This window comes from Xenopus laevis, chromosome 4L (genome assembly GCF_017654675.1).
Source record: "Xenopus laevis strain J_2021 chromosome 4L, Xenopus_laevis_v10.1, whole genome shotgun sequence".
Lineage (NCBI taxonomy): Eukaryota > Metazoa > Chordata > Amphibia > Anura > Pipidae > Xenopus > Xenopus laevis.
In genome coordinates, this window is record NC_054377.1 from 10,877,030 (window position 1) to 10,892,183 (window position 15,154).

Below are 15,154 nucleotides of genomic sequence, written 5' to 3' on the forward strand. Positions count from 1 at the left end.
AAGAATTATTATTATTATTATTATATTATGTTATAGTTTTAGAGCACCTACAAAGAACATAGAGAATTAGATACATAGTGACCAGTAACCGATTCAAAAGGCGCTGCCCAAAAGAGCTTACAATTTGAAAGTTTTCATAAAAAGGCACAAGTTAATAGGAAAAAACCCCACAATTGCAGGAGAATACATGCAAACGCTGATAAAATATGCCCCTTTACTGTCTATCTATACAGATAGGTCTATAATAGCAACTAAATGGTGTTGAAAGAGGAAAGAGTTCGAGAAAAAAAATTACGTTTTGGTGGAGCAGGTCCCCAATTCCCCCAGGAGCTTCAGTATTAGTGATGGCCGAATTTGTCCCGTTTTGCTTTGCCGTGAAACACAAATGTTGACGCCGGCGTCAACTCGCGGGTGTAAAAATTGACGCCATCGACAATTCAGCCACCAGCAACATTTGATGCCCATTAAAGTTAATGGGCGTCCATTTACTTGTCGCCATCTGCGGAATTGTCATTTGCGAATAGTCATCTGCGAATTTTAGCAGCAATTTCACAAATTTATTTGCCGGCGATGAAGGGTGGAAATACACCGCAGATAAATTCGCTGATCGCTATTCACCATGCACATCTACAGACAATAACACTTTTACACACAAACAGAAGGATAAGTTGAGTGGTTCCATGGTCTTCTTTAGTAGATTAAAGTAGGTGACGTGGTGCCTTTCCCTGGAGCAACATATGGGGCACCCAGTGTCTATGAAACCATAGTGAGTTCTTCATCAGGCTCCAGTTGCAGGAAGGATTGAGCCCATATATCTAAGGCGCATTGCAGAGGATACTTGAGCAGAACATAGAAGGCACAAAGGGATTAGAGGATAACATCTGTGTTCTTTGTGTACTTCTCTCTATGATGTATCTTCATTCGCTCACTTATCAGTCCACATATGTTTTCTCTGCGCTTCCGTCTGCTTAAAAATCCCCCTGTGGTTTCCAACACATGTAGCACCTGGCTTGGATATTTCCCTAGAAAATATGTGGCAAATAATGTTGCCTTAACTACTAAGGAGGAATGGATTTAATTTACGCCAGTGTTACTCTCAGTGTGTAACTCTCAGTGTGTAACATCATTCATATACGCCCAAAGTGTAATATCCCACTCTAATTCAATAAATGTCGATAAATCTTAATTAAGAGCATGGGGTCAACGCCAGCAAAGCAAAGGCCACATTGGAAGATATTGGGTCTTAACACTTTAGTTTGGGCGCCATCTATACTTCTTGGTCCCCCCATTGTAGGGACTGATATTACACCCCTGATATTGTCAGTTACTGTAAGTTATAATTTATTAGGGTGATGTCCAGGTGTACATGGAAGAGAGACACGATTTTATCGCTGACCATATAAGACACATAAACATGAATAAACATGGGATAAAAAAAATCCCCCTGATGGGCCAAACCAGTATAAATCACTAAACGATTCCATGGTTTTGGCTTTCAGAATAAAAAGGAACCAACAGAAGCCACGTGGGAGGGGAAGTGGGTGCACCATATTTTATGCTAATTATCTCCTGGTCTATTTTTCTTCCCCAAGCTGATTTTGATAAATATTCAACGTATATCAGCGAAACATATTGTCAGTCCACTTCACAGGCTGCAGTGCTTTGCTCTCAGTCACATCATCCAAGTCAAGGCCTGGAGATTCTGAGTGCCACCATGGGCACCTTCCAGCAGTTTGGCACACAAACCCTCCCTGGAGGAGCAGTGGTCAATAATTGGGAGGCTAGCCTCTACCTTATTTTGTCCAAACATCCAGGTAGATGTGGACCAGTCTAATAGAAAATTAAGGAGGTTGGTCAACTTTATCCACCAGAGTTCTGTCTGCCACTGGCCATAATACCTGCCCCTTTTCATAAGGCCCTGTGGGCATCAAGTAGTGGATGGAAGAGACCTGCATGATCCCTAACCTCATCCCAAGGATACTGTGGACTCGTTGGCTCAGTGGTTAGATTGGTGGATAAGGAGGTCATTTCATTCTCATTCAAGGAATGTCTACAGCAGCCAAAGATTTGTTAAATTGTCCACTTATCTTCTGCCTTTTCCCCCCAGGTGGCCATACCCACCATTGAGGACCTATGTATTAGTGAGAAGATGGGAAAACAAACAAAATGCAATCTGTTATGTCATCCATCTGGAAGCGTCTATAAGACTCACTACTCCAGAGGATCGGGAGAGGCATTTGCTCTGGTCCACCTGCTCCCAGCATGAGATGAGCCTCTAGTCAGGGCATAATACATGTCTGTGATGTCCAACCTGATGAAGCCCTCTAGCTTTTGCTTAACAACAACATCCCTATGCCATAGAATATATAGTATATATCAGTTTAAGGTGCCCCTACCCCTGTACTGTCTGGACCACCCCTAAGTTCTCACTCCACAAATGGAGTGTACTGGGCTGATCCGTTCCCAAGGCTCCGGGAAAGCTTTTCTTGCATCGCTCTGAGAATAAACCCTCCCTACACCCCTGTAACACTTTGTTCTGGAATGTAGCTGCTTAGCGCAGTTAAATGATGCCTCCTGGACTAAAATAGCACAGCATATTATTCCAAATAACAAGCAAACCACAGGAGCGCTGTACAAGTGTCAGAAATGCACAGACTGGAGAGGCAATCTCACAGCTGAGGAGGTGCTGGCACTGCCATCATTGTGTATAATGCCTTCAACTGTACCACAGGGTGGCGGATACTGCCTACTTCCAGAACACTACCATCCAGCTGTTGGTTAACTAGAACTCCCAGCAACCCCTGACAGCCATTGGTTAAGGGTGTCTGACTTTGGCTTTGTAGTTGCTGCAGATATCTTAAAATGTAGCCAATGCTCCTCCTCAATCAAGTCACGTTACGCCAATCCTTGCCCGCTACTTGGTAAGCTCAGTCTTTTTGGAAGACCAACAGTTCCTTCAAAGGAGTTAATGTCCAACTTGTGTCCTTCAAATGTTTTGTGGTTATTTCATCATAATGACAAACGCCCCCTTAACATTTGTTTATGCATTTTTGGAATGTGCCACATCAAGAGCACCCAAAGGGAATAGGCAGGGTACCCAGAGATTATATGACCCATAGTTGATACTATTACCATTAGGTATTACTTGATGGCATGAGGAACCAGAGACACAAAGATGTCCCTCATGGCCCTCCCTTGAGCTAGACCCCCCGCTGGCTATTCCGAGAGCCTGTGATTCAGATCAAGACGCTACAATCAAACCATCAGCACAAAAATCCCCATGACAACACAGAATTACAAAATGGTCAGACTCAGGAGGAGACTCGTCACTAGGAAACATTTATGTTCCCAACCCTGAACAAATATCCATCCTTGACATCTGGCGACTATTTACGGGAAGAAGAAAAAAAATACTCTGACATTGTAGAACGGAGGAGTGGGAATCCATACAAATCATTCCGAGGCTTTAAAAGACAACGGGCTCTGTGCTCCAAAGTCCCAAATTCAGAGAACCTGACATTGAGGGCCCCACTCTCGACAGTGATTAGGAGTAGACAAAGATAAACGTAATCGACTTATAGTGTATAGGTATGGGATCCGTTCTCCGGAAATCCATTATACAGAAAGCTCAGAATTAAGAAAAAGGCTGTCTCTCCAAAGACTCCATTTTATCCAAATAATCCAAATTTTTAAAATGGACTTCCTTTTTCTGTGTAATAATAAAACAGTCGCTTGTACTTGATCCCAACTAAGATATAATTAATCCTTATTGGAAGCAAAACCAGCCGGTTTATTTAATGTACATGATTTTCTAGTAGACTTACGGTATGAAGATCCAAATAACTAAAAGATCCCTTATCCGGGAAACCCCAGGTCCTGAGCATTCTGAAAAACAGGTCCTGTACCTGTACTAAGAAAGGGCTGATGGAACTTTTCTTTGGCTGGGGGCCACCTGGAAAACCTCTGGTACACTGGCAGGCCAGTCTGAACCTGGGAAAATCCAAAAATGATGGATAGGGTGCATCCCTTCTTTCAATTAAACTATATCTGGTCAGCTTGTTTCCCCAGGCTCCTCAATGTCTGCCATGGACAGTATCCTCCCAGCTATTTCCCCATACTCTGGTTCTGACCTGAAGTCAGGTCTGTTAATTAGTCAGCTTTTCCTGTGTTGTTTCAGGAGTCAGAACCAGCAGTGCAAATAATATGAACAGCCAGGCAGATACTGCTTCCAACAGCAATTACATTTACAAACTGTAACAAACTGTAAAGCCATTTATAAGGTGTAATTTATAGAAGAAGGAACCATAGAATGACAACCTCAAATAATAATCAGTTGTTAGGTTATGTTATGCGCAGATGTAACACAAATGAATAAAGTATAAAGACAATGTCATACAGGCAAATATTCTGCAGGAAAGTCCACAAAACCGGAGAATAGCCAAAGCCCCTCTGATAAGTAGGAGATCTGGCCTATAGAATAAAGCAGCTTATCGGCTGCAGAGGAGACGGGCGACTAAATGAACCTGCAGCACAAATGAAATCATCAGACTGCAGGTGAATTGTACAGATGCCTCTGCAGAAAGCGGCCCCCACATCTGCGCCTATTCATGCACCTGGTATTAAAGGCAGGAATTTATTGTAAACAGGATTTCCAACATGAACCCGCCCCCCCATATATCTTCTCTCTTTCCCAAGGTCCCTGACTAATCCTGCATTCCCTACTATATTATTCCACCTCAAGTCATCTCCATCTATTTCTCTGGGCCTTTCTGTCTTTGTGAATAAAAACCATAACAAGGTTAAGGTATATAGAAACATTGGGGTAACAGTCAAGCTGCTATAGTTCCAGGGGTACCCAGGGTACAAATAAGCACTCACCCCAAATCTCCCCCTAAATGACCTTCAGACTGGGCCCCCTTAGCTCATAAGGTTACAGATACAGGGGGCTCCACCAATGAGGCAAGTTGAGGCCCAGTTTGCCAGGGGCAGCAAAAATGGCTCTCTTGGTAACTAAGAGCCAAATTTCTGCTTTTCAACCCGGAAATTTGGCTCTTCTAGTGCAGAGAGCGCAATTGCGTTCTCTGCACTAGCGATGTAGACCACCCCCGACCCCTCCGGTGCAACGTGGACCGCCCCCGACCCCCTCGGGCACTGAAGAGGTGAGTACCGTGGAGAGGGGTGGGGGCAGCAAAAGGAAGACCACCTCAGGAGGCAAAATTACCAGGATCACCCCTGTACAGATATATAGAAACATTGGGATAACAGTCACCCTGCTATAGTTCCAGGGGTACCCAGGGTACAAACACTCACCCCAAATCTCCCCCTAATTGACCTTCAGACTGGGCCCCCTTAACTCATAACAAGGTTACAGATATATAGAAACATTGGGGTAACAGTCACCCTGCTATAGTTCCAGGGGTACCCAGGGTACAAATACGCACTCACCCCAAATCTCCCCCTAATTGACCTTCAGGCTGGGCCCCCTTAGCTCATAACAAGGTTACAGATATATATAGAAACATTGGGGTAACAGTCACCCTGCTATAGTTCCAGGGGTACCCAGGGCACAAATAAACACTCACCCCAAATCTCCCCCTAACTGGCCTTCAGACTGGGGGTCCAAAGACTGTGCCCAAAGAACTACTCAGAGAGAAACGTTAGTGCGGCAAGAAGCTGTTTGCATGGTTTCCATTAGCTGATCAGCGTTATCATAGCAACAATAAATAAACTGCTACATAAAAATCTTTGGATTTATAATAAGTGACCATAACCCCCACCCACAAGCATGTCACTATGATGTCACTACTACAGGCTGGAGGGTCCCCTAACTGACTATTCGTGTCATTTAGACCGGTATGGGACCTGTTATACCGCCTACCGGTATGGGACCTGCTATACAGAATGCTCTGGACCTGGGGTTTTTCGGATAACAGATCTTTCTGTAATTTAGATCTTCATCTTTTAAGTCTAATAGAAAATCATGTAAACATGAAATAAACCCAATAGGCTGGTTTTGCTTCCAATAAGGATTAATTATATCTTAGTTGGGATCAAGTACAAGCGACTGTTTTATTACTACACAGAAAAAGGAAATCATTTTGAAAAATTTAGATTATTTAATTATAATGGAGTCTACGGGAGACAGCCTTTCCGTAATTTGGAGCTTTCTGGAAAACAGAACCTTTAAAATAAGTGAATTTAAAATTGACGAGGGTGCTATTCTAAGAACATTTGCAATTGGCATTCATTATTAATTTTCTTTTTTTGCCAAGATATTAAGGGATACATGTACTGTTAATATGAATGAATTGTGTTACAACAGCGCCACCTGCTGGTCATTTTCCCACCAGTCTGACCACCAAGTAGTCAAGGAAGTTGTCAGGAGAAAGAAAGAGGCTGCTCTGATGTTCTTCTGCTTAGGAAAGATTTGAAAAAGGTTTCTAATTATTTTCCTAAGCAGAAGAACATCAGAGCAGCCTCTTTCTTTCTCCTGACAACTTCCTTGACTACTTGGTGGTCAGAAAATGACCAGCAGGTGGCGCTGTTGTAACAAAATTCATTCATATTAACAGTACATATTTCCCTTAATTTCTTGGGAAAAAAAGAAAATAAATAAATGTAAATTGCAGAAGTTCTTAGAATAGCACCCTCATGAATTTTACATTCACTTATTCTAAAGGTTTACTTATCCTTTAAGCTTCAAGTCCCAGATTCCCCAAGAGACCTGCTTATTTTAAATGGTTACAATGGTTTCTTTGCTGATCTTAAATTGTTACAAAAGTACCTAAGTGCACCTGCCACGTATTCTGGGCTCTCTGCCAAAAGCCAATCAAGTTTTAGGAACTTTGTATCTTTTTCTGGCTGCTCAGTGCAGGAGACTAAAGAGAAAGTCGGGACTTTTCAGAAACAATCCGGAACTGCGGGTTGAGCTGTCAAAATCGGGACTGTCCCACAAAAAAACGGGACAGTTGGGAGGTATATATTGGCCCAAATGTGCCCTGACTGCACTCAAATCAGGAGGAAGCCCTGCCAATCCATGCAGAAGGAGGAATCCTGCAAATGAGGCTTGCCAGTGATATTCTAAAGATAGGCCGGCACTTGGGAGACGTCGCTAGCCTCGGGTGGGTGGCAGTGAGACAGGCTGAGAGCAGTAGGTCGGCAGATTACGTAGTGAGTGGTGTTGGCATTTTATAGAAGGAGGAATAGAATGGGCACAGATGGACAAAACACAGTCTATCAACATGTGCCAACTCCGAGTGTCCTGCTGTCTGGAGCAATCAGTGAGGCTTTATGGGTAGCACCGGGCGGGGTCATTATTTGTAAGATCCCTCGGAGAAAGCAGCACGGCACTGATCACTAGTAATAACACTGCCGCATGTCACTTCATCTGGCCATAAAGCAAGGCAGGCTTAGATTAAAGGGGCAGTAAACCCCCTTGATCAACACCGACCTCGCCCTATCTGTAAGTTAAAAGGGAACTAGAAACTGACCAATTCTGAGCAACTTTTCCATTGGTCTTCATTATTTTTTTTAATCGTTTTTTTTCTTCTGATTCTTTCTGGTTTTCAAATGACCCCATCTAAAAAAAAAACTACTTTTTATTCACTCCTCTTTCTATTCAGTCCTCTCCTATTCATATTCCAGTCTCCTATTCAAATCAGCGCATGGTTGCCAGTGTATTTTAGACCCTAGTAACCAGACTGCTGAAATTGCAAAACTGGAGAGCTGCTGAAGAAAAAGCTAAAAAAAACTACAAATAATGAAAAATTAAAGCCAATTGCAAATTGTCTCAGAATATCACTCCCTACGTCATACTAACAGTTAATTTAAAAATGAACAACCCCTTTAACTTACAAATTCAATGAATTCATATTTCTAAAGGCCCATGTCATCATTATGATTCCAAATTGGACAGAGATGCCAACCATCAATGCTTTATATTTTTCCTGGCCATGCCCTTTTATGCCTCTAACTGTCCCCTGCTCTGCCCACCCCTGGCAGTTTCGGAGGATCTTTGGGTGTTTTTAATGCTTCAATTTCATTCTAAATGTAGCATAGGCATGAAGGGAGGGGGTTGTTTATACAGAGCCCCTAATCGCTAGTAAATCCAAGTCAATTGACTTAGTGAAAATTAAAAGAACATGATGTTGACCCAGTGCAAAGCCTTCTTTAAAATAAACATGGCCTGCTCTGGGATCACCCAAAAAATCAAGATATTCCACCCCATATCCGTTCTTATGGTAGCTGTAAGCTCTTCTTCAGCCTGGCCCCACCATCTTTTCCTCCGGAGGGGAGAATGCAAAGTGACCCAGGCTTGCACCCCAAGCTTCTGAAACTGGGGATGTCACATAATGACTGAACGAGAGCCTGGCCAGCTTGTTAAATAGACGTTACAGCACCGGGTTTATATCAGTCTGTAACCACCCAAAATCTATGTCACATTATAGCACTGGGGAGTACAGGAAAAAAAAAAACATTCTTCACTGGAGAGAGGGGTAATAGGAGGTTTCTCTATGAAACAGAGACAAAAGTATTAATAAATTGCGGTCTTCCTCACTCTCACGGATGTAAAGGATTTTGTTTTTCATTTAAACAGCGTCATCTAGTGGGCAAACAGCAGAAGTCCTTTTGCAGAGCACCCAGACACGCACGGAATTCTGAAAATCATTTTACTAGTCTTTAACAAGTGCAAAAGTAAATGAGGGATGAAATGGATTGGGGCTTACAGTATATGAGAGATATGTCCTGATGCCCCATATTCAGCATATACGCGTGTGGCAAATATATAAATATAGGACCCTGCGCGGGATTAATGCTGGAGTGTTAATATGGTTGTGACTTCAAAGGGCATGGTAAAAATTGGGAACGGCCAATGCTGGATGCTGTTACCGCCGGCACTTAAAGGGGACACTGTCACGTTCCTGTGAAAATCCATAGGAACACGTTGGTATTACTAGAGAGTTGTGGCATTCAAATCTAGCTAACCAAAAGTGATCCAAAGCCACCCCAAGCTGATCGGGACTTACCCGAGTGGCACTCTGACAGGGCAAAAAGGATTCCATGCAGTTGTGTCCATCACTCTGGGCTAAAGGTCGTGCCATCCTCCCATAGGCTGGACTACTGTTTTCACTTGTAATTAGCCGTGGAAGGATTTGGCAAACCAGCCCAGAATAACAAAGGAAAACAGAGTGACTCCCTCGGCTGTCACCTTCCTGAAGGTTGGGCTGTGGGGTGGCTTTGGGAGACTTTTGCTTTTGTAGAAACTCTTTTTCTGACTTAAAGAAGAACTAAAGCCTAACAAAAGAAGTAGCTAGAAATGTTGTATATTATGTACCAGCCCAAGGCAACCACAGCCCTTTAGCAGTAAAGCTCCGTGTCTCCAAAGATGCCCCAGTAGCTCCCCATCTTCTTTTCTGCTGATTCACTGCACATGCTCTGTGCTGCTGTCACTTACTGAGCTTAGGGACCCACTCACAATATACAGTACACATAGAATAGAAATGTCACAATATAAGGCTGATTAGTAATTAATACAGATAATTACTACATGGCAGCACAGAAACCAGTGCAATTAGCATCAGAATTTAATAATCAGCAAACCTGTAGCATCAGCTTATATTACAGCCAGGGAAGCTCATTTTCTGCTGGATAATTAGTGACGAGCCCTAAGCTTAGCTTCTCAACAGCCAATCAGAGCCCACTGAGCATGTGAGTGTCACAGACACTTTCCAAGATGGTGACCCCCTGTGACAAGTTTGAAGTCCTGGATCATTGCTGCTATTGACAAGCTGAATCTTTAGCCTCGTGCAATAAATTCACTATATAAAATATGGCATTTTTAGGGTTTAGTTCTCCTTTAAAGGAACACTGAAACGTTCCTATGAAAACCCGCAGGAATGTATCAGTATTCCTTTAAGCCAGAAAGAAAGTACCAAAGAAAATAAACAGCCCCCCTCTACAGTAGGTTCAAGGCATTCAATTATTTTCTCATTGCTTTAACACTAAGAAATCACCTAAAACATACCCTAAATGCCCCGTAGTATTGCAATAATATCATCCATGGACGCTGCAATTACACACCTAGGTTCTGGGGAATAATCAAGTTCTGCCAAAATACTTATAAGAAAGTGTAACGGGCATCCTGGTTTTGAGACGTGTGCCCAGGAGCAGTTCTATCATTCAGTAGGCTGGCGTGCTCCAGTGCCAGTGACATTTCATGGAGTTGGGAGGCAGATGGCAGTGTAGTGACAGGGATATAAAAACTGTCACATTCAGTCTCTGCGCTGATTATCATCAAATTAACCCATTCTGTGTGTTACAGACACCAAATCTCACCCAGTCCGGAGGGTTCAATGAGGACTGACATTGGCATCATTTGCTCTGCATCTACCCACATACTAACAGATCCAGATATGGGTAAATGCCAGTGTCTTCACAGGTCAACCAGATAATGTAATAAAGTAATACCCAAGGGCTGTACCGCCATCTAAATCATTTATTTCAGCAAAATGTTTTGCAAGGACTGGGGGGGGTCGGGGGGCCAGTGGCAACCAATTTGGGCGCACCATTGTCCAATTCGGTGAGCCACGTTAATTCCTGGCTAGGCTCGGCGGCCCAGTTCAGGACTGTCCGCAGCCCAGCGGTTGGGAACCCTTGATTTATTTGATTATGGCTCCTCTATAGTACGGTTACAGGATAGAGCCTGGAAAAGCCCCCCAGTATATAGGGGGGTCTTAAGGTGCCCATAGAGGGGCCAATAGTAGTTCCCTCCAGAGTGAGTTGGCAGCTTATCAGCCTCAGTATGGTGCTTGATGATTGACCTGCTCCACTGATATCTGGCTGAAAACCATTCAAATATGAATTGGGCAGCTTTGAAAATCCAGTTGGGTGATTGCCACATGGCATGACCCAACTGATCAACTTTATGATCGATCACTGGAGCCAGTTGGACTGGGCCGGAAAGACACCAGAAAAAAACCAGGTGGCCACTGACTTCATGGGTCCCATTTCAACGACTCCAAGCTTGTTTCCCACCCCCTCTCAAGCTCACTTCCTACCTGGACCCAACTCCTCTGCCTGGAGCCCTCGGACCCCAAGCTCATACCCTGCCTATATTATTAGACATAATAGGGAGGGAGGCAGAGTGGGTGGAGGGCGAATGCGAGGAGGAGAGCCCTTGAGTTCAAGGCCCCAGACTGGCATAGCCCCATAGCAAAACTGAGCAAAAATGGCAACACAGATACCAGTGGCTCCATTAGTGGATGGCCAGCTTTATACTGTTCTGCTGACTATGCCTGGCCCTAAATTACTTCTACTTTTATGGAGATGTTGGCGAGACTATAATCATGCCTAAATTGAGAGCATCTGCTACAGAAAGAGGGATAGGATACCCCCTCCCCAATGTTTTTAGGTCCAATCAACTCTAGAAGGATTTCTCTGGGTGATGGACTTATTCGGAGAGATGAAACTGAATTAATTACGAGCTGAAACAATGATCAGAACACAATTCCTTCCAAATGGTTTTCCATAACGTGATTTCATTACAAGCTTTCGCCCCGCGGAGCCTGATTTTTAATTAATGGAACGCTTTACCACTCTCTTATTCATGCTTTGCCATGGGTAGAGCTCAACGTCACGTCAACATATCAATTCTGTTTGCCCATGCGTGAGATTGGCCAATATTTTTTCATGTTGTACATTGGTTTTATAATTGGTTAACTGGGAAATTCACGTTTAAATTAGCATAAAGTTATACGTGGATAGTTATATTAAATTTGACCATAAGTGGGCTAACCTGCCAATGACCCGATCGATCAGTAGATCAGTGGTTCCCAAACTTATATGGGCTTGGAGCAGTGGCTGGGGGATTCAGCTTAAAGGTCAGAATTGGGCAGAATGGTCAAAGAACCATAGATATGGGGTGAATACGTATTTGTGGGAATATATTCGACAACCACTGATGAGGACAGACAAATAGCAATGCTTCCTCCATGTGGTCCAAATGATCCTTCTATTCATGTTATTTCATAGCTTTACGCCTGCAATTGACCACTGTACCAAGTGGGAGGCACCAAAATAGTATTCTTTAGAGCAGTGATCCCCAACCAGTAGCTCGTGAGTAACATGTTGCTCTCCAACCCCTTGGATGATGCTCCCAGTGGCCTCAAAGCAGGAGCTTATTTATGAATTTTTGGAGACAAGTTTTGGTTGTATAAAAACCAGCCAAATAGAGCCTCAATGTAGGTTGACAATCCTCATAAAGGCTACCAAATGACCAATCACAGCCCTTATTTGACACTCCATGAAAAATGTTCATACGTGTGTTGCTCTCTAACTCCTTTTACTTCTGAATGTTGCTCATGGGTTAAAAAATTGGGGATCCCTGCTTTAGAGACTGACTTCTGATGCAGTTGAAGTCATATGCTATAGAGAAAAAACACTGTTGGGCCCACTTGGCTGGGATTTGATCCATCTGAGGACAGCAGCCTTACAAGACTATTAGCATGTTTGACTTGTGGGACCTAATTTACAAAGGAAAGAGCCAAAACAGAGAGCTCAGTAGATGGGCCCAATGGGATGTAATTCTGCTTCCCTTAGGGCTCTTGCACTTACCACCAGAGGTTTATTAACAGAGCCCTTTTAATCCACCAGAATGTAAACTGTTCAAAAGATTTAAGGACTTCATATAAAAACAGGAGGTTCCGATAGTATCTATTTAAATGAAAAGCAAAGGCAATAAGTGGTGTGTGTCTAATTTCCAGCTGAGGATCTATATGTCAGGTCAGGTGCTCTCACCATACCCTTCCTCTTCTAATCAGCCCGGCACTTCAGCTCCGACATCAGAAGCCTCCAAATCCCATCTATGAAGTGCTGTTTAAGAAATGTCAGAGCACTCACATTCATCTTGTTAAAGGATAAGTAAACCTTAAAAACAAGTGAATGTAAAACTGATGAAAGTGATATTCTATGCACTTTTGCAATGTACTGTTAACATAATTGAATTATTTTACAAATGCGCCATCTGCTGGTCAGTTTCTAACCACTGAAGTTGTCAGGAGAAAGAAAGAGGCTGCTCTGATGTTCTTCTGCTTAGGGCAGATTTGAGAAAGGTTTCTAATATTTTTTTCTAATAACTTGCACATTGGTGGTCTTGAATTTGCTACAGGGCTGAGCTGCATGGGCATTATACCTGGTACTAGCTACCAGCCATGTCTTTCCACATCCAACAAGCGACTGGTCTTGGGGGTATATACACAACCGTAGATGGAGGTCTGGAGGTGGCTGACTGCATATCGGTGCAAGAATCGTCTTGTTCCGCCTGCTCCTGGACCCACCAAAATTATGTAGCTCCAACCCAACCCTCATTAAACCAGAACGGATGTCATTGTGTGTTGGACATGACCCCATCAGAAATGGCGTCATCCAAGTTGCAAGGGTGGTAGGGAAACCTACTTGAAGTCTCACTAACGCACGCCTGTAATTCCTACCAAAAAACAAGGCTGATCTCACCTAGTCCAGGTCCCAATTTGGGCAGGGTTTATCTAAGGCAGTGATCCCCAACCAGTGAACAACAAGTTGCTCTCCAACCTCTTGGATGTTGCTCCCAGTGGCCTCAAAGCAGGAGCTTATTTTTGAATTCCAAGGCTTGGAGACAAGTTTTAGTTGTATAAAAACCAGATGTACTGCCAAACAGAGCCTCAATGTAGGTTGACAATCCACATAGGGACTACTAAATGGCCAATCACAGCACTTATTTGCACCCCAAGAACATTTTTCATGCTTGTGTTGCTCCCTAACTCCTTTTTCTTCTGAATGTTGCTCACAGGTTCAAAAGGTTGGGGATCCCTGATCTAAGGACTCCCTGGACTGCACTCCAAAAAGATAGGCAAGCCCACTCTTTTTTTCACCCTGACAAACCACTCCCCACTTTTCACCCAAGTTCTTGGTGATCATTAGATATAGCTATGCAGAAAGTCCCCAACTTATGGTAAACTGCATCAGTGTTAAACAAAAGTCAATACATATACATACCATGTGGGCATCAAATAATATACTGATTCATTAAATACAGACATAGTAGTTAGATTAAGTCATCATTAAACCAAAACTCTGCTCACAAGAGCTTACAATTTAAAGGAGGACACAGCAGTTTCCAAAAATCTAGTAAGTGCCTTGAAATCATTCTTCTTTTTAACATGAACCCAATAAATATGGCAGCTCCCACCCATATATATCGACAGATATACAAAGGAATGTTCAGAGGTACTAATCAGCTATTCTCTAAAGGTGGCCATACACGGAGATCTCTCTCCCATATGCCCACCTTGAGGTGGGCAATATCGGGCTGATCCGATCGTGGGCCCTAGGGCCTAACGATCGGATCCTAACGAATGGGAACGGGCGGTCGGATCGCGGGACCGCATCAACGAACAGATGCGGCCGTGATCTGACAGGATTTTTGTCCCATCCGATCGAGATCTTGCCGACTTTTGGCCAGATCTCGATCGGGGAAGCCCGTCGGGGGGACCCCATACACCGGCCAATAAGCTGCCAACTCGGTCTGTCGGCAGCTTTTATCGGCCCGTGTATGGCCACCTTTACTCTCATACTGTACTGTGCAAGGGGCAACATTGTGGCTGATGGTGGGATGCTGGGACCTCGGCTTCCGTAAAGAACCTGGACCCACCTATAAATCTAACGGCCACCCCTGTATAAGACAGTCTCTTACCCGATCGTCCATCACTTGGCTTGGGCTGAATCTCTTCCACACATTCTGCGGGAAACCATCCCACATGCCCCCGGGCATTTCCTTCCCAGAATCCTCCTTCGCCAATGCTCAGAACTGGAAAAAAAAGACAAGAATGTAAATGGAGACAAAATAAAGAGTTGCATAATTACATAAATTATATATATCCGTTAGCAGAGGAGCCTACTGAGCTTCAAGATCCCACCTCTCTAATTGACAAGTGGACAGTTCCCAAGAAGAAGGGGTCATCTGCATATCAGTATACACTGCAGTTGGTCTTGACCCCTGGGCCAATGATCGACTATAATAAGGGGCCTACACCATTGAGAGAATGTGCAGTTGGTCTTTATTTTGTTATTTTTTGGTGGTTTTTGAATGATTTAATTTTGTGTTATGGAGCTCTCTAGT

The 15,154-nt window shown here is 43.5% G+C and overlaps 1 protein-coding gene across 15 annotated transcripts in view; it reads right to left on the minus strand.

The window, feature by feature from the left end:
* Positions 1-15,154, minus strand: part of shank2.L (SH3 and multiple ankyrin repeat domains 2 L homeolog) — a 278,112-nt gene that overhangs the window by 116,376 nt on the left and 146,582 nt on the right. For all 15 annotated transcript variants that reach the window (XM_041589410.1, XM_041589409.1, XM_041589416.1 and 12 more), the window contains one exon: positions 14,729-14,842. In XM_041589410.1, the coding sequence (XP_041445344.1) occupies positions 14,729-14,842 (114 nt within the window). The remainder of the gene's footprint in view (positions 1-14,728; positions 14,843-15,154) is intronic.